A 19986-nucleotide genomic window follows, 5' to 3' on the forward strand; every position below is an offset into this window, starting at 1 on the left:
ACATTGAATAGGACTTACTGGTTTTGGAATATAATTGCTACTATATGGAATTGGAATTATTGGTTCTGGGATTGGATTCTCTCATGTCTAAATAAATGTTATACTTCCTCTCCCTTCTATCTAGAGAATTTCTTTTACTTCTCAATTCTGAACCATTCAGACATGTTCATGGTCATCTTCGTAGTCATGAATCTTGCCTTACTGCTATAGACTCAGAAGAGGAATAATGAAGACCTTTAACCAATTAGTGACAGAATGAATGGTCTATTAAGGATTTTCTTTTGTTAATTAAAAAAAATTCCTACACAATTAGTGCTGGAGGCAGAGTGAATCTAAACACTGATGTCACAAAAATGCTTTTTTTTTTCCTTAAAAATATGAAGTACAGGTTCTGTTTTGATTTAGTAACCTAGTTGCCATATGACTGACATTTATTTTTAACTTTAATTTAGAAAATTATTCATAAAATTAATTTTAGTATAATCAGTTTGTTGAATCTTGGGTCTATTTTAAATTTAATAATAATTGCTATTTCCGTTAAACTAATTTGCCAGATAATTTAAATATATATAGTACTGGGTTCTTGACATATGTGTGACGCTGGCGATTTTGTGACTTCCATCAAAGTAAGTACCTAATTAATTAAAGATCCTTGGTTTAATATAAGAGTTTTAAAAATTTTTTTATTCCTACAAGCATTTATTAGCTCTCTTTCCCACTACTCTTGCCGTCATCCGCCCCTCCCCCCAAAAAAGACAAACAATAAAAAAGAAAAAGCCCTTATAACAATGTATGTCTCATTCTACATTTTAAGTCTTACCTTTCTGGCAGGAGTGAACAATGTATTTCATTTTTAGTCCTATGGACTCATGGTTTATTAGTTCTGAAGTCTTTTATAGCTGGGTGTGTGTAATGTTCTCATTGTATAAATTGTTCTTTGTTCTACTCTCTTCACTGAATCAGTTCATAAAGATCTGTTACTTCTTATGGTACAGTAATATTCTATTGCATTCATATACCACAATTTGTATAACCATTCTCCAATAGCTGGGAACTCCCTTACTTTCCAATTTATGGCAACTATGAATAGAGCTACTATGAATTTTTATACTTAAGGGCCTTTCCTCCTCTTCTCTTTTGTGTCTTCAGTGGTATAGGCCAGTAGTATAGATGGGTCAAGAGGTATGCATAGCTTAATAGCTTTGGGGGCATGATTCCAAATTCCTTTCTAGCATGGCTAGATTCATTAAGGACCACAAATCCACCATTTGTCATTTTCCTTTTTTGTCAACTTTACCAATCTCATAGGTGTGAGATAAAACCTTAAGAGTTAATTTAATTTCTATTTCTCTTAACATTAGTGATTTTAGCTGTTTTTCATGTGATTGTTGATACCTGGTATTTTTTTTCCTTTGAAAATTGATAAGACTTTATTCTGACCCTTTTACTTTCCTGCCCAATGAGCTTCAATGACTTAGAGGCTTTACAACAAAATACAGACCTCCCAAGTTGGCTTTTGAAACTCTTCATAATCTGGCTCCAGTCAACCTTTCCAGACACATTTTATACTAATCCCTTTAAGTTTCTAAAATGACCTCCTTGTTGTTCCCCAAACTTGACATTCCATCTCTAGAGTCATGGCTTTGTGTACATGCTGTTCCCTTGCAGGAATTTGCTCCTACTCATCTTCACCTCTTAAAATCCTTAACCTCTGTCATGGGAACAACATCTATTAGTCTGGCTGTTCCTTAAAAGGTATTGAAACCACCTTCAAAACTTAACTGGTCCAAGACACTAGAGCTCAAGCTGCTGATCTAGCTTCTTTGTTATCTAAAGTTTAAAACCAGTGTGTTTTAGTCAGGGGCTCTTTAAGACCTCTACAATGACAAGTGTTAGGGAAGTAGGCTCTGACCAGCCGAATCAGTGCTGTCTCCTTCCTGAACACTCTTTCCCTCTCCCTGCTAATGAACTTTCATGAACTCTTAGATAGTCTATAAACACTCTCATTTAATTCCAATCATGAACCTAAGTCAAGTATGGCTCAAAACAGTCTCCTCATTTGCCACTTTCTGCTTGAAACCTTTCCTGACCCTTATTAGTTGTCAGTGTTCTCTCTTCAAATTATCTTGTATTTACTTACCTGTTTACACATTGTATTTCCCATTAGAGAGTAAGTTCTGTGAGGGTGAGGACTTTGATCTTTTGATTCAAACAACCCCATGATTATATGTACATCTATAGTTTTAATATAATATAGTTTATATATATTTACATATACATATTTATGTATAGTTTAAATATAGTTTAATATAGGCTAAATTATGTAATAGAGAAAAGATAGTTACTTCTAATTCTGTAGTATTTGAAATAGCTTTAAAACTCTCTTTTTCTGGATGCGATAACTGAGTGGATCACATACACCACATTTTAATTTTCTCATATGGACCTGACTGAAACAGTCTTTTTTTAAAAACACTTTTCACGTTAATAGTAAACAAGTTAAAAATTCAAATTTTGAAGATTTGAGACAGATCACCAAAAGAAAATCTAGTCCACCTTCTCCATCATTACACTAATGAAGAAGCAAGGTGCCAAGACATTTTAGTAATTTACCAAAAGTGACCATGTCGGGATTGAAATCTAGGTCTTCTGACTACAAATCCAGTATTTACTCTAACTTATTACTGATTGGGGCCTAAATATATGCAAGGTATCCCAAAAATCTTAGTGCAGTTATCAAAGCTGCTTAAAGCTACACTAAACTTTTTGGGACACCCTGTTTCTAGTTTTTACTCATACATTTATATACAAATTTGTTGATAGTCAAATATAAATAGTTTTTATAGTCTTTCTAATAGAACATATACAAATTTCCCCTGATGTATTCATTGTTAGCTTATTATCTGAATTCACCTCCCAAATCTTTATTGAGTTTTTTGTTGTAGTTTTAAAATTGATTTTAAAAATCAAAATAAATCACAAAACTATCTAAAATCTGTCACTCACTATAACAAACTATTGTATCATTATCAATAGAGATAACACAAGACATGAAATTAGGAAACAAAGGAAGTAAGAGCAGCTGAACCAGATCAGTTATGGCAACAGGCAAAGTGACTTCGCCATGATCACAGAGGTAGCAAGTGAGGAGCAAAGTTGGAAACTGAACTCAGGGCCTGACTCCAAAAGAAATGCCCACACTGCATCTCAGCCAATAGCCCCCACCCCATATGCCTGCTTTCCTTTCTCTACAAAATATTTATGAGCAGGATTTACACAAATATCCAAGGTATCTTTGGTGAAGAGTATGAGAAAGGGAATAGACAAGGTTTTGTAGAATTCTGTGGCAGTCCCATATCTTGGCTGTTGTACAGTTTGTCAAAAAGTAAAGGAAATAGAAGATTCCACTAGGTTTTTGAGAATTAATAAAAAGGCATTTAATTGCGTAGAGCAAAATATCACTTTCCTAACTATCTTCCACCAGTGTCTACCATTCATTGGTTACAAGATTCCTTCCAAGGTGTACCAACATGAATAGCTTTGTTTAACCCTCCGATTATAAATATCATGGGAGGCAGTAAGCAGGACGAGGTGCTCATGAAAGGTATCTGCTGCTGTCACAAAAGATGTTCAGTACAGAGTCCAAATGGAAGGATTCTCAGAAGATGATAAAATCTTCCAGATGGAATATCTGTCTGAATAATCAGGCAAAAAAGTAAATATCTTGGCCATGACTGACAATGTAGGCCTCATTCCATTATGCCATTGGTAAACCTTTTAGACTCAGGAACACTTTATATTTTTAAAAATTATTGAGAATCCTAAAGAGCTTTTTTTAAAAAATGGGTGATATCTATATCAATATTTACTACATTAGAAATTAAAACTAGTAGTTTTTTAAAAAATTCAGTTCATTTAAAAATAACCATTATCATAAATTACATTTTATGAGAAATAACTACAGTATATTTTCAAAAATAAAAATTAGTGGAAATAAAAATTAGTGAGAAGGCTGGCATTGTTTTACCTATTTTGCAAATCTTTTTGATTTCTGGCTTTATAGAAGACTGCTGGATTCTCATATCTGCTTTTAAATTTGGGATACGTTGTTTTGGTTGCAGTATATGAAGAAACTTGTCTCATGCAGTTACGCAGTCAGAAAAGGGAGGGAGGAGTATTTTAGTAGATACAGCATCTTGGTATTATTATAAAAACAGTTTTGACTTTGCAGACCCTTTGAAGTGTTGGTCCATGTTAAGGTGGGCCTTTTTTACTGTTTTCTCTTTTGGAGCACTGAGGTTATCAAGTGCCTTTGATTAGTCTGGCCTTTTATTTCTTTGATTAAATCAGGAGTCTATGATGACCTGCTTAACAAACAAGAACGCCTAGTTCACATAGGTTTGAGTCGCATGGTTGTGATGCCCTTTGACCCTGAATAGGGCATATAAACTCATAGGTTAGCATTTTGCTTGGCGCTCTCACTCACTGGAAGAATATTGTCTAATTTGACCAAACAAGAGTCTGGGTAGCTACTGGAGCCCCCTGGCTTTGAAAACCCAGATGTTGGTGCCTCTCTCTCTGGTGACTATGTAATTCTTTGGTCAGACAGCTAGAGGCCTGTCTGTTGATAACTGTGTTTGCTCTGTTTATATTGTCTCTGTTTGTAATTTCTGTTTGTATTTGCTCTGAAGTTCAGGGTGCTGGCTTTTCCCCCTGAACTAAGTGAGTGGCATATATATGTTTGATTAAAGTGAGATTGTTAACCCCTTGAAGTTGCTTTCCTTAGAAAAGCAGATCAAAGAACCTGTGCTAGCAGCCTTCCTGTGTGCTAGTGTTGTTGGTCTTACATAGCCACAGTAGCAGCAAGCAGCATTATTGTTACAGTCCACGGACCACATTTTAAGAACTTCTGCTAAATTGTGTTTTAGTGTCAGTCTTCTGCAGTTACAAATGAACAAACACTACATCGACCAGAGTTCTGAGGTCTCTTAGTGTAAATTTTTCTCCTGATTCATTCTCCAACAATTCATACAAATCCACTTCTCTGAATTTCTCCACTGAATTGTAATCTCATTGAGAGCCCAGTGTTTTATATGTCTTTGTATCCCACTCAACAGCATATTATACTGGGCATGGCAATAAGTATGTGTTGATTAACTTTTCTAATGTGAACATATTGAAATTGAAATTAAAATGTATTTTAAAATTTTGTTTTCAACTAGGTGATCAGCTGTAAAGGTCAACACAGTATCTCTTACACTTTATCGAGGAATCAGACAGTAGTGGTGGAATACACACATGATGAAGATACTGATATGTTTCAGGTAACTATATTTTTGAAAATGGACATTTTATATTTCTGAGCATTTTAAATATCTTTTTTCTTCTCAACACTTTGGCCTTTTGTTGTGGAATCTGAATTTCAAATTGAAGTTGAACTATGCTCATGTGTAAAGGTAGAAGTAGTCATAGATATCCCAAAAATAATTTGTATTATCAAAATAGCTGGGTTTTGAAGTAATTTTGTACTTGATTTTGAATGTGAATTTCATCTCAAAACAAAAATGGAACCATTCAATAATGATATGACTCAGGATAAAATTCGAAAATTGGCTATCTGCCCCCATCCTGCCTCTCTCCTAGATCCAATCTGTGTCAGCAATAGATATATCACCTGTCCTGGCTCTGATAAAAATCACAAGACTAAAAGAACTAGCCCTACTTTACAAAATTTATGATTTATATCTTTTGGGGGAGAATAACTGCTTTGATTTGAGTACTTCTCTTATAACTGACTGTCCTAGATATGTTTATAGCAACAAAGCACTTAACTAGAGTAGCTGACAGTAAGAATTGAAAGCAAGCTCTCTCATAGAGAATTTGCTTTAATATTCCTTATGCAGTATGAACTTTCAAAAATGTCTCTTTCAGTCAAAACAAGAAGAAAAAAAAACGAGAAAATTAAATAATTGACTAAATAACTTTATTTCCAGTTGACATTGTCTTTTCCCAACTTCGTAATGATCTTACTTTTCTTTTGGATGTTTTCAGAGATTGTTTTCCATTTCTAGTTCATTTGACTTGTCTCATTCAGAGTTTAAGTTTTATGAATTCAGGATGCTACAGAAGCAATTGTTTGTAATTTTAGGCAAAAGCTTTACATTTACCGTACATTTTGTCACTGAAGGCAGATATAATTGCACACTAGTGCCATTAGATTTAGAGCTGGAGGGGGACTAGATATTATCCAGGCCAACCTGTTTATTTTATATGTGAAACAACTGAGGCTTCCATAGTTGAAGTGACTTTCCCAAGGTCAGAGTGGTAGCCAGTGTCAGAGCCAGACTCAAACCCATGGCCTCCGACTGGAAATCAAGCACTCTGTCTCCTGATCCATAGGATCAATCAGATACTTTGCAACTTAACTCAGATTTCTTTAGGAGATAACCCATCTTGTGTTAACTTCTGTTTGATCTCCTTGTGTGTATCAGTCATGGAATGGTAACAGTATAAAGAACATATGACAGTCCCTGTCCTGAAGAGATTTGTATCAATAGTAAAACTCAACATATGGGACTATAGCTCCAATGCAATACCCACAGTGGCTGAGGCTGCTATGAATATGTCGGCTTAGTTCTGAATGGCAAAATATAATGGACTCTCTTCATGGAAGGCAGAACCAAAACATTTATTTGAACACCAGAAAGCCAGATCCATCATAGCAACAAAGGAATCTATGCATATTATCAATACAGGGGGAACCACCATCCCCAAGCCTTCCCTCCATCAGGCCTTCCCACAAGCGCACTCCCTTGAGCAAAATCACTCCCTCTCTCACTCACACTAGCTGCTACTGCCTGTTCATTCTCTCTCTCTCTCTCTCTCCCCCTCCCTCCTTCCTCCCTCCCTCTCTTCCCACTCCCCCTCCGTGCAGTCACTCCCACCATTTCTTTCCCAGCTCTGACTCACTCTAACTTTGTGTTCCACCTGTTCAGCAAGCTCCTCCCACCAAAGGCTCATGTGACTCAGGCTTCTATGTGACCCAGGCTCGCAGCAGGTTACATGGGCCTCTGAATGGATGGGAAAGAGCTTCCCATTCTCATTAACAATACAGGGACAACTGCATGAATGGAACAAGAGTTTTCTAAATACAACTAAGAAAGGTGTTAAAAGAAGAACTTTAATTTCAACTGATTCACAGACAGGTCAGAGGTATTTCTGTCAGCTGTTAATAAGAGGAGTTGCGAGCTCTGCTAAGAGCTAAGAGTTCTTGCCTGACTGTAGCTGGAAACAACAGTTTGGACACATACAAACACAATAGCATCCCAACCAGGCTTCAAGAAACTGTGTAAATGTTATTCAGTAGTTTTAATCTGTGTTATATCTTGAAAATGTAATCATCGTGTTGGATATGATAAATTTCTTAGCAAATTAGGTATATCGTTAAGGTTTGCAAATCCTTCAGAATTATGTTTTGGCTGAGAATGCATTGTTGAAGATCCCTTCTGAGAGTCAGCAAGTTCTGAGAGGGTTATATTTATCACTTACCTCCAATGGGAGCTTCAGGGCTAACTGATGAATCTACTACCTGATGGTGCTGTACCTCCAGTTGAAGTAACTGCCACCACAAGATCACTTTAAATTGTTTGCTGTAGTATATGCATTTTTACAAGGGAAGAAATCTCCTTAAGGTGAGAGGGGTAATGTGATTAATAATTTATCTCCCTAAAAGAGCATAATTTTTTTTAATGCACAGAAGAAAACAAACATGCAGACTGGAACACAAACAGGTAGAACAATTTTGTTATTAACTCTGTCAAAGAGTGTGTGTGTGTGTGTGTGTGTGTGTGTACAAAAAAATTGAGAGATATCTACACAACAAAAATTTGAAATATCAATTTTTTAAGAAGAGAGACTACACAATAAATCTTCACAATTTCTTATTCAAACTTCTCATTCTTTTAAAAATATTTAAATATTTGTGCTTTTTGATGATTGAGTTCATGATAAAGTTTTTAAAAAAGACTGTATTACTTCATTCTATATATTTTGTTGTTAATCGATAGATTCTCGTCTATCTATTTTAGCCAGTGCCCAGTTTACATAAGTTTACATAAACTTTATGGAGCCTTTTAAAAATCATAAACAAAGATAAAAGAGCAATAGAAATTGTGCTTATTTCTTTTCCAGAATTGGTATTATTGGGAGGCCCTCAGATTCAGGAGAAGCTGCCTAGAGGATACTGGATCTATACCTCAATTTAAGCAATGTCTTATGGAATAGAGAGGTGATAATGATCATAATCAATATTCAATATTAATTACTTGTTTGGGTCAAATGGTGAGGTCCTCCAGGAAATAAAAAAGAATTGGGACCTCCCCCCCATATTAGGAATGTGAAGCATATATAACGGCAAGCAAAGTGGGACTTTTTACTGGTCTTTCTTTTGGAGTACTTCTCAGCACTAAGACAATCAAGTGCCTTTGATTGAGTCTTACCTTTTTTTTATAGGAACGCGCCCATACCGCTTTGCTAAGTAGGTCACAAGATGTGTGAAGTCCTTGAGAGGTGTGAAACCCTTGGGCCCTGAAAAAGGGTATATATACCCAGGGAATAGCCATTGAACTCAGAACTGTGGGAGGAGAGGTTTGGAGAGAGGTTGGAGCCCCTGGGTTTTGAAAACCCAGATGTTGTTGCTTCTGTCTCTGGTAGCTGTATATGTATTGCTGTGGTCAGATAGGTGGAAGCCTGTCTGTTGATTGGTGTTTATTTGCTATGTTTATATAGTTTCTGCTTGTGTTTTCTCTGAAGTTCAGGGTGCTGACTTTTTCCTCTGAACTAAATGAGTGATATATGTACGTTTAATTAAAGTGAGATTTTAAACCCCTTAAAGTTGCTTTCCTGGACTTCTGGGGGCGGAGCCAAGATGGCAGCTGGAAAGCAGTGAGCTCCCTGCCGAGTCCCTCCAAAAACCTATAAAAAATGGCTCTGAACCAATTCTAGAACTGCAGAACCCACAAAACAGCAGAGGGAAGCAGGGCTCTAGCCCAGGACAGCCTGGATGGTCTCTGGGTGAGGTCTATCCCACACAGAGCTGGGAGCTGGGAGTGGAGCAGAGCAGAGCCCAGTGTGAGCTGCTCGGACCAACCAGACCAGGAGCCGGCCCTAGTGCCCTGAATCAGTAAGCTGCAGCAGTTACCAGACTTCTCAACCCACAAACACCAAAGACAGTGGAGAAGGTTAGTGGGAAAAGCTGCAGGAGTGGAAGGAGTTCGCTGTTCGGCTTCCAGCCCCGGGGGCAGTGGAGGTGGGGCAGCTACAGCTGTTGTTGTTTCCGGCCCAAGGCCCACCTGGTGGGAGGAATTAAGTGGCGGGTCAGAGCAGGAGTGCAGAGCCTGCTGAAGATTTAAGCCCAGTCCGGGTTGGGGGTTCTTGGGGAAGCAGTAGTGCTGGTGTGACAGAGCTGGCACCTCCCCCCCAAACGTGGAACATAGAACTCTTTAGTCTACAAGCAGTCATACCCCGCTGAAAAACTCAAGGGTCAAGTTGATTGGTTGGGAATATGGCCAGGCAACGAAAACGCACCGAGATTCAGTCTCAGACTTTGCATTCTTTCTTTGCTGACAAAGAAGACCAAAACATACAGACAGAAGAAGTTAACAAAGTCAAAGAGCTTACAACAGAAACCTCCAAGAAAAACATGAACTGGTCCCAGGCCATGGAAGAGCTCAAAAAGGATTTGGAAAAGCAAGTTAGAGAAGTAGAGGAAAAATTGGGAAGAGAAATGAGAAGGATGCGAGAAAACCATGAAAAACAAGTCAATGACTTGCTAAAGGAGACCCCAAAAAATACTGAAAAATACACTGAAGAAAACAACACCTTAAAAAAATAGACTAACTCAAATGGCAAAAGAGCTCCAAAAAAGCCAATGAGGAGAAGAATGCCTTGAAAGGCAGAATTAGCCAAATGGAAAAGGAGGTCCAAAGGACCATTGAAGAAAATACTACCTTAAAAATTAGATTCGAGCAAGTGGAAGCTAGTAACTTTATGAGAAATCAGGATATTATAAAACAGAACCAAAGGAATGAAAAAATGGAAGACAATGTCAAATATCTCATTGGAAAAACCACTGACCTAGAAAATAGATCCAGGAGAGAGAATTTAAAAATTATTGGACTACCTGAAAGCCATGATCAAAAAAAGAGCCTAGATAACATCTTTCAAGAAATTATCAAGAACTGCCCTGATATTCTAGAGCCACAGGGCAAAATAGAAATTGAAAGAATCCACCGATTGCCTCCTCAAATTGATCCCAGAAAGAAATCTCCTAGGAATATTGTCGCCAAATTCCAGAGCTCCCAGGTGAAGGAGAAAATACTGCAAGCAGCCAGAAAGAAACAATTTGAGTATTGTGGAAACACATTCAGAATAACCCCAAATCTGGCAGCTTCTACATTAAGAGATCGAAGGGCTTGGAATATGATATTCCGAAGGTCAATGGAGCTAGGATTAAAACCTAGAATCACCTACCCAGCAAAACTGAGTATCATGCTCCAAGGCAAAATATGGACTTTCAATAAAATAGAGGACTTTCAAGCTTTCTCAGTGAAAAGACCAGAGCTGAATAGAAAATTTGACTTTCAAACACAAGAATCAAGAGAAGCATGAAAAGGTAAACAAGAAAGAGAAATCATAAGGGACTTACTAAAGTTGAACTGTTTTGTTTACATTCCTGCATAGAAAGATGATGTATATGATTCATGAGACCTCAATATCATAGTAGCTGAAAGGAATATGCATATATATATATATATATATGTTTATATATATAAGTGAATATGCATGTATGTATATATGTATGAGTGTATATGTATATATATGTATATACATACGTATATACATATGTATATACATGTATATACGTATATACGTATATACATATACACACACACACACACACACACACACACATATATATATATATATATATATATATATGAAGAGAGAGAGAGAGCGGACACAGGGTGAGTTGAAGATGAAGGGAAGATATCTAAAAGAAATAAAATCAAATTAAGGGATGAGAGAGGAATATATTGAGAGAGGGAGATAGGGAGAGATAGAATGGGGTGGATTGTCTCGCATAAAGGTGGCAAGAGGAAGCAGTTCTGCGGGAGGAGGGGAGAGGGCAGATGAGGGGGGAATGAGTGAATCTTGCTCTCATCAGATTTGGCCTGAGGAGGGAATACCATACATACTCAATTGGGTATCTTATCCCACAGGAAAGAAGAGGGAAGAAGATAAAAAAGGGGGGGGGATGATGGAGGGGAGGGCAGATGAGGGTGGAGGTAATCAAAAAGAAACACTTTGGAAAAGGGGACAAGGTCAAGAGAGAAAATTCAATAAAGGGGGATGGGTTGGAAAGGAGCAGAATATAGTTAGTCTTTCACAACATGAGTATTGTGGAAGGGTTATACGTAATGATACACATGTGGCCTATGTTGAATTGCTTGACTTCATAGGGAGTGTGGGTGGGAAGGGAAGATGGGAGAGAATTTGGAACTCAGAGTTTTAAAAACAGATGTTCAAAAACAACAACAAAAAAATTTTGCATGCAACTAGAAAATAAGATACACAGGCAATGGGGTGTAGAAATTTATCTTGCCCTACAAGAAAGGAAGGGAAAGGGGATGGGAGGGGAGTGGGGTGACAGAAGGGAGGGCTGAATGGGGAACAGGGCAACCAGAATATATGTCATCTTGGAGTGGGGGGGGAGGGTAGAAATGGGGAGAAAATTTGTAATTCAAACTCTTGTGAAAAGCTGAAAACTAAATATGTTAAATAAATAAATTTTAAAAAATTTATTTAATAAAATTTAAAAAATAAAAAATAAAAAAAAAATTTTAAAAAGTTGCCTTCCTTAGAAAAGCAGATCAAAGAACCTGTGCTGGCAACCCTCCTGTGTGCTGGTGTTATTAGTCTTACACAGCCACAGTAGCAGCAAGTAGCATTGTTGTTACAGTATAGAAAGGGGACTCTAGTATAAATGAAAGGAGGGATCTAGGAAAATTTATCAGATGACTTTCTGATTCTATAAGTCCCCACCATTTATTGAAGTGTCTAATGGCATATGAAGCAGAGAAGTGAAGAGTCTTTTAATAGAGTGTGTAGAACTGGAAGTTGTTGCTATTTTTTTTAAAAGATCTCTTTACTACCTTTTCTTAACTAATTAGGTAGCAGTAAGTATCTTTAGTTATACAGTATTATTAGATGCCACCAATTTCATCCCTATTTGATTATAGGAAATACTCTACAGAAAACCTCTAAAATTTAATCTTGCTTTATGCAGTAGTTGGGTTCTTAAAATCATGCATAACATTTTTTTTCCGGAATACAGGACAAATTTGAACTTTGCTATATAAAAATTCCAGTTTTGATCTATTCTCACTGAATAGCCCAGGCCCCATCCCACTACTGTGGCAGGCAGGCATATAGCTGCTGCAGCAGTAGCAATAGGGTAGAAAAGAAATGCGAAGGGTTGAGTAATTGTATTCTGTGTAGAAGCTGACTGTAATTTGGGAGGAGCTTTTTTCTTTTACCTTTTAAAATTTGGCTTTGATTTGAGGGTAGATTGAATTGTTTAAAATATGCTGAGGAAGATCACTATTAAAAAAGAATGCTGCAGCAGATTCCTTTTTATAGGATTTGAAGAATGTTTTTCTAAAGTCTAATTTGTCTCCTTTCTTTTTTTGAGGGGGGAAGAGGGGTGTCACTAGACCTGTGATTTCATCAGCGTAGGAAGTTTTACCAGTTAGAAATGCCCTCCTTCCTGCCAATGCAGACCAGCAGCTGTCCTCCCACTCCCGTGTTTTGAAAATGTCTTGGGGCATTGAAGAGTTAAATTACTTGCCTGTGGTCCCAAAGCCAGCATGTGTTAGAGATGGGACTTGAATTCAATTTGTCCTGCCTCCCAGGTTAGGCCTCTATTGTGCCACTCTTGGATAATTTTCAGTGAGGTCTTAGATAAGCTATATCTGTGCTCTCCCCTTTTATAGAAGCATCCCTGATGTCAGTGTGTTAAGGACTCATCACCAGAACTCTAGGTTCTAGTTACAGGAGCATCATCCTCATAATGGCTTCCATATGCAGCCATATTATAACTTAGCTTTAAAATAGTAATGTGGCATAGATTTAATAGTTGAAAGAAAGGGCAAGCTCTTAAGTGTTTTCAATACGGGTTTTCCATACTGGTTTGTAGGTAGGTGATCAAAAGAGGACTTTTGCCATGGCAGAACAGCACACAGTGAGGTTTCTCAGACATAAAGTGAAGTGACTTCTCTGGGTAGACTGGATTTAGATGACAACACAATGACAACTTTTATAGATTACCGTATACAGAGTTGGAAAAGAGCTACTTGATTCAGGTTTTTGGTCTCTTCATTTGCTCTCTTCAGGCACTTACTCATGCATGTCCCAGACTGCCAGTTCTAGGTGGTGATGTATTAAGCTAGATTGACCAAAATGATAGAAGGGAAAATTGACAGATTTTGGAGAGAATGTGGAAAAATTGGGATGTTAATTCATTGTTGGTGGAATTGTGAACTGATCCAACCAATCTGGAGAGCAATCTGGAATTATGCCCAAAAGAGTTATTAAACGAGCTATACCCTTTGATCCAATAATACCATTACTTGGTCTCTTTCCAGAGATGATTAGGGGAAAAGGAAATGAACCTATCTGTTCCAGAATGTTTATAGCAGCTCTCTTGGTGGTAGCAAAGAATTGGAAATTGTAGGGATGCCTATGAATTGGGGAATGACTGAACAAATTATGGCGTATGATTGTGATGGAATACTCCTGTGCAATAAGAAATGATGAGCTCATCGATTTTAGAAAAACATGGAAAGATGAAATAATGAAAAGTGAAATGAGCAGAAACAAGGGAACATTGTATACAATTTAAGAACCAACTTTGAGTGAATTAAGTTATTTCCTCTGTTATAAATACCCAAATTGACTATAAAAGACATATGAAGAAAGAACTATCTGCATCCAGAGAAAGAACTGATAAATAGAAATATGTATAGAATATTTTTACATATATATACTTATTTGTGTCTAATGGTAGCCATCTCTAGGGTGGGGAGGGAAGGAAAAAAAGAAATTTACATGATAATTTTGTCGTATATTTGAAAGCAAGTTGCGGGTAGTAGATTTGCAGTTTCAGGTACAATCATCATTTTATTATGTTATGGAAATGCTTGTTTTATTCTATAAACTAAAAATTTAAAATATTAGTTAACCTAAGACATTAGATTGGACTTAAAATAGCAGAGCATTAGTCTAGCTGCTGTTTGTTTACTTTTATGCTAAAACAGACTATCTTCTAGGCATGTAGACAGTTCTCTGAAATTCTAGCAGGGTGATGATGGTAATTGCTAATGGGCCATAACAAATTTTGTCAGCCTTTGCTTTCTTGTATTAAGATTCATACAACAGGAAATTTGGAAGGAAGCCAGATCAGTGTTGAGTATCAATCAGGCACTGTATCATAAAAGTGGTGCCATCAGAGCTTTTGAGTGGGAATTACTTCATTTATTATATTTTGTATCCCGCAGAATTTAGCACAGTGCCTGGCATTTAGTGAGCCTTTAATAAAGTCTTGTTGATTGATTTGATTGGTTAATTGAACAGCATCTTACTTCCTTCCCTTCCTAGACTTGGTTTGAGGGTAAAGAGTCAAAGAAATAGTTTTCATAGGTGTGTGGTCTAGGACAGCCAAACACTTTAAGAAATAGTTCCCTTAAAAAATTCCTTAAAAAATATGGTTCTTTGAGATTTGTAACACTAATGTAGGCAGTATTTTTAAGCTGGCCTCTAACTTTCAATAAAGGAAAGATAGAAGTTAGAAGGGATGACCAACCCTTTAATTTTGGGGATGAAGAAACTGAGGCCCACAGAATCTAAGTGACTTGTCCAGTGTTGCTTAGGCTATAAATAGCAGAGTTGCAATTTCAACTAGGGTCTTCATACTTCAAATCCAGTGCTCTTTCCACTGCACCATGCTATTTAAAAATCTACTTTAATATAAAAAAATCTGCTAGCTTAGCACTATCTTGGAATTGGTTAAAACTAGTTGGAAGTAGCTGATGTTTTGGAATATAAATGTGCGTATATGTGTTTATGTATACCTCAGTTATCATAGCATATACCTTATGTTAATTCAAGGAGAGTTTGTAATTATTAAAGGTAACTTGAGAATCTGAGTAATGGATTGTATAATAACGTTTCATTTCTTTAAGGTGGGAAGATCAACAGAGAGCCCAATAGACTTCGTGGTAACAGACACAATTTCTGGCAGTCAAAATAGTGATGAAACCCAGATCACACAAAGTACCATATCCAGGTTTGCCTGTAGGATTGTCTGTGATAGGAACGCACCGTATACAGCACGGATTTTTGCAGCAGGATTTGATTCTTCCAAAAACATCTTTCTTGGAGTAAGTATTATTACTACCTGAGCTATATGCAAGCAGAATCAGCCATGTTTGTCATATATAACATGCAATCATATTAAGAAAATAATTTGCTTAATACCGGGTTACATTTTAAAGTTTTAGTTCTTTAAGTAGTCACTTTGTTTTTAAAGGAAAATACAGTAATAAATTCTGTTCATAAGGGTTGGTCATAAAGATAGGAAAGTTTATTTCAGAGAAATTTTTTAAATATTAGTGAATATGACATTAAGTACAGCATATTTCCCCTTGCACATGGCTAAAGTTTTCATGTAGTTCCTATTGTATCAAAGGCATTTGTACCCGAGGTCTTTGGGATAGCTAACTTTGGTTTAAAGGAAAGAATTGTGACCTACATAATAGGATCATAGATTTAGAACTCAAAGCATTTAAGAATTCTTGTCACTAATTAAAAATTTAAACCAATTGTCCATGCCTTAGTTTTCTCTTCTGAAAAGGAGAGTTTTGTTTGTTTTCTTCCTACTTTGCTATCTCCCAAGATTATTGTGAAGAATAATGATATAAATAAATAAATAAAAAGAATAAAGGATTTTGAGATCCTAAAATGAAATTAGTAATTAGTTGGAGTTTCCTTATACAGTAGACAAACTGTTTCTCCACTTTGTTTCCTCTAATTCATGGGTTAAATTGATTATTATTTTTTTAGCATGTTACTGGCTGTCTAACCGTAGACACAAAATAAGAACTAAACTTGAGGGGAAAACTTGTATAACCAGAACCGTAGAGACTACTTTCCTTCCCAGTGGTGTGATGTGTATGTTGTACAGGAAAAGGCAGCAAAATGGAAGAATCCTGATGGACACATGGATGGACTAACTACAAACGGTGTTCTAGTAATGCATCCCAAAGGAGGATTCACAGAAGAGTCCAAACCAGGAGTATGGCGTGAAATTTCAGTTTGTGGAGATGTGTATACACTGCGAGAAACAAGATCAGCGCAGCAGAGGGGAAAGCTAGTGAGTTAAATCTTAAAGAAATACTGTCCTATAAAGAGTAATTATGAACATTGTTACTTGCCATCCATTTGATTCAATGTATGTGTGTGTGTATACAGTCATATATACACATAAATGTGTATTTACGTGTGTGTGTGTGTGTGTGTGTGTGTGTGTGTGTGTGTTTGGTGTTTTCCCCAGTGTTCCTTCAGGGCAAAGACATTTTTTTTGTCTTAATATTTCACGACAACCTGGCATAGGATTTTGCATATTGGATAAGTACTTAATAAACATTCATTGAATCAGTGATTTTGTGGTCCTCCCTCTGTTGAACCTAGCTTATTGTAGTGTTGGTTTTTATCTAAATGTTTTCAAGAACTTTAAACTTTAATCTTAAAATGTGCCAGGTTGGATGGTGATTGAATGGTGGGCAACAAGGTGGTGATGATTCATTTTTAGTGCTTCCTGTTGTTGCCACCAGTTTTTGTTTTAATTTTGGTGATGTTGGGTACCCTCTAAACTCTGGTATGAGTTCACCACTGCCCACTTCAGTTTTCACCTTGATCAGGACTTTAATGTTAATTCATTTCTACGTAAAGGCGTGAGTCAAGGCCAATTTATTTAGTACCTGCTATGTGTTAGGCACTGTGCCAAGTTCTGGGGATTCAGAGATAGTCCCTGCTCTCAAGGAGCTCAGAGTCTAGTGGAGGAGAGGACATGCAAACAACTAGTCAGGGACGAGTTATTTGCATGATAAATTGGAGATAATCTTGGAGTGAAGGTACCGAGGTTAAGAAAGAACAGGAAAGGCTTCTTCAACAAAGTAGGACTTTAACTGTGACTTGAAGGCAAATAAAGGGAAACCAGGAGGTAGAGATGAGGAGTGAAAATGCATACATTTGGTAGGTGGATTATCATGTTGAAGGAACAGCCAGGAGATCAGTGTCACTTGAATATCTTTCCATGGTCCCTATCTAGAAACCTCCTCATTACCCAGCCCTCACTTGGGCCTCCTTTCAATGATGGTGGATCCAAAAAAAACTACAGTAATTCAAATTAAGAATCAATAAATCTATCTAGATATGGATATGTTCTCAATTCCTTTTCCTTCAGTGAGCTCTCCAAACCTGCAATACAGAGAGGGTCATTGGACTTAAGTAAATAAACACATAAATAATTAGCTCCTGACTATTCTGTAGCTTGTTTTGCTTGGTGGCTCAGGAGTCCTCTGTAATACTATTGCTATCAGATAAAAATTGATGGTTAGGGGTTTGGTCGATGATCTCTGACATTGCTTTTCATTTGTAATCTAGCCCAGATAAATTTGCAGATTAAATGGAAAGTGTTCCGTGACCTCCTAGATCCTAGTGTTAGCCAAATTTACTAAAGTGGTCGGCTAAACTTGCAGAATTTTTGTTTGCTATAATACTACTAATGCAGTGTCTGTCATGTAAATCCATTGTGGTGTAAACCACTATGTAAAACCATTCCTAGCTAATGAGATACTCTTTATTGCTGAGGAGGATGTTTGCTATGTATTGTTGCCACACAAAGCATTTAGTGTATTTATCTGTAAAGGCAATCAGTGAATGGGAAGATCTTCTCTGTTAGAAGGGATGTTTGAGTGGGCTTCGGGGGCGTCCTGGGGGGAGTGGCTAGGACTGGAGCCAGTGGTAGGCGCCTGAGTTCTGGTCCACGTGACGACATGAAGCCTGTGGTGGAGGAGCTTGCTGAACGGTTGGAGCAGAGCTAAGAGGCAGTTGGTGAGGCAGCTGGTGAGAGCAGTTAAGAGCTGAAGGAGAGAGGAAGCAGTCGGAAGCAGTCAGCTAGCTGGAACACAGTTTGGAGATTCCAGTGGAAGCAGCAGCGACAGTGGCAGGCACTACAGAAAAGCAGGACTGACCATCGTGGAGACTGGAAAGTGCTGAGCAAGGGCTTGAGGGCAGTGGGTGGTCTTCTTGCTGGAGGGCCCTGGCATAGGGTGGTGTGGGAAGCACCAGCATGGCTGGGCTTGCTGCCATAATGTTTTCCTGTGGCCTCCTGGTCACTGTTGTGAGATGGGCATACTGGTTTTGGAAGGTTCTTGCCAGGATGTCGAATTGGGGACACTGGTCCATGGGTCTACTACTTTTGAGTTTCAATAAATGCTTTAACTCCTCTGCCTTCTACTTAGAGAATTCCTTATATTCTGCAATTCTGGACCATTCAGGCATATTCATGGTTATCTTTGAAGTCATGAATTCTGCCTTAATGATGTATTATCACACTGAGAATGATATTAATAACACATCATCTGTGTGTTCTCAGCATTACAAAAATGATAGAAGTATGGAAGCAAGCCTGTGCTTGATGAACATAGTTCTTGAAGCTACTTTGAGGTTTGGGCCCACTTTAGCAAATAGTTTGATAGTTCAAATTTTATCTTCATTTAGCTAGTCAGTTATGATATTTCTTTATAGAAACTTGTAGCAGAAGACTATAGATCTGTTTAAATCTCTTTCAGGTATGCTAAAATTAACTAAATTACTTTAAAATACTTTTGCTGATTTAGTCCAAATTTTGTGTATATAATTCTTTGCCACCACAAAAAGAGCTGCTATAAATATTTTCGTACATATGGGTCCCTTTCCCCCTTGTGTGATCTCTTTGGGATACAGCCCTAGAAGTGGTATTGCTGGGTCAAAGGCTATACGCATTTTTATAGCCCTTTGGGCATAGTTTCAAATTGCTCTCCAAAATGGCTGGGTCCATTCACAACTCCACCAACAATGTAACTGTGTTCCAATTTTCCCACATCCTGTCCAGCATTTATCATTTTCCTGTTTTGTCATGTCAGCCAGTTTGACAGGAGAGATATGGTACCTAATAGTTGTTTTGATTTACATTTCTCTAATTAATAGTGATTTAGAGCATTTTTTCATATGACTATAGATATCTTTAATTTCTTCCTCTGAAAACTGCCTGTTCATATTCTTTGACCATTTATCAATTGGGGAATGACTTGTATTTCTATAAATTTGACTCAGTTCCCTGTATATTTTAGAAATGAGGCCTTTATCAGAAACACTAATTGTAAAGATTCTTTCCCAATTTTCTGCTTGAAGAAAGACATTCTGATGGTTCTTTTTGTCCAGAAGCAGAATGGTCTACCTCCAGAGGGAGTTCCCTTGTATTAAAGGTCTACAGGCAGAAACTGGATAACCACTTACTGAGGATAATGTAGGAGGGATCCTGTACAGATATGAACTCTGAGCTTCCTTCCAACTCTCAGATGTATCAGGCTTCATTTCTTAATGATCATCAAATGAGTTGGTTATTTTTCTCTTTTCATATAGCAGAACTATAGCAGTTATAGACTCTTTCTTGCACAAATAGGGTCAGGAAAGAGGTGTGTGTGTATGAATGTGTATATGTAGACATGTAGACACATGTGCATGTGTGCATACATAGATATGTGTGTATAACTTTCATTTATATCTATATGAACATTTTAAAATAATGGATTTCCATATTGAGAT

At 37.3% G+C, this 19986-nt stretch overlaps 1 protein-coding gene across 1 annotated transcript in view; it reads left to right on the plus strand.

Moving 5' to 3' along the window:
- The window catches only part of PELI2 (pellino E3 ubiquitin protein ligase family member 2), a 126629-nt gene that overhangs the window by 94002 nt on the left and 12641 nt on the right, over positions 1-19986 (plus strand). Inside the window, exons 3-5 of the mRNA XM_036736877.1 lie at positions 5223-5324; positions 15300-15497; positions 16301-16489. Coding sequence (XP_036592772.1) covers positions 5223-5324; positions 15300-15497; positions 16301-16489 — 489 coding nt within the window. The remainder of the gene's footprint in view (positions 1-5222; positions 5325-15299; positions 15498-16300; positions 16490-19986) is intronic.

This window comes from Trichosurus vulpecula, chromosome 8 (assembly GCF_011100635.1).
Source record: "Trichosurus vulpecula isolate mTriVul1 chromosome 8, mTriVul1.pri, whole genome shotgun sequence".
In the NCBI taxonomy this organism is placed as follows: Eukaryota; Metazoa; Chordata; class Mammalia; order Diprotodontia; family Phalangeridae; genus Trichosurus; species Trichosurus vulpecula.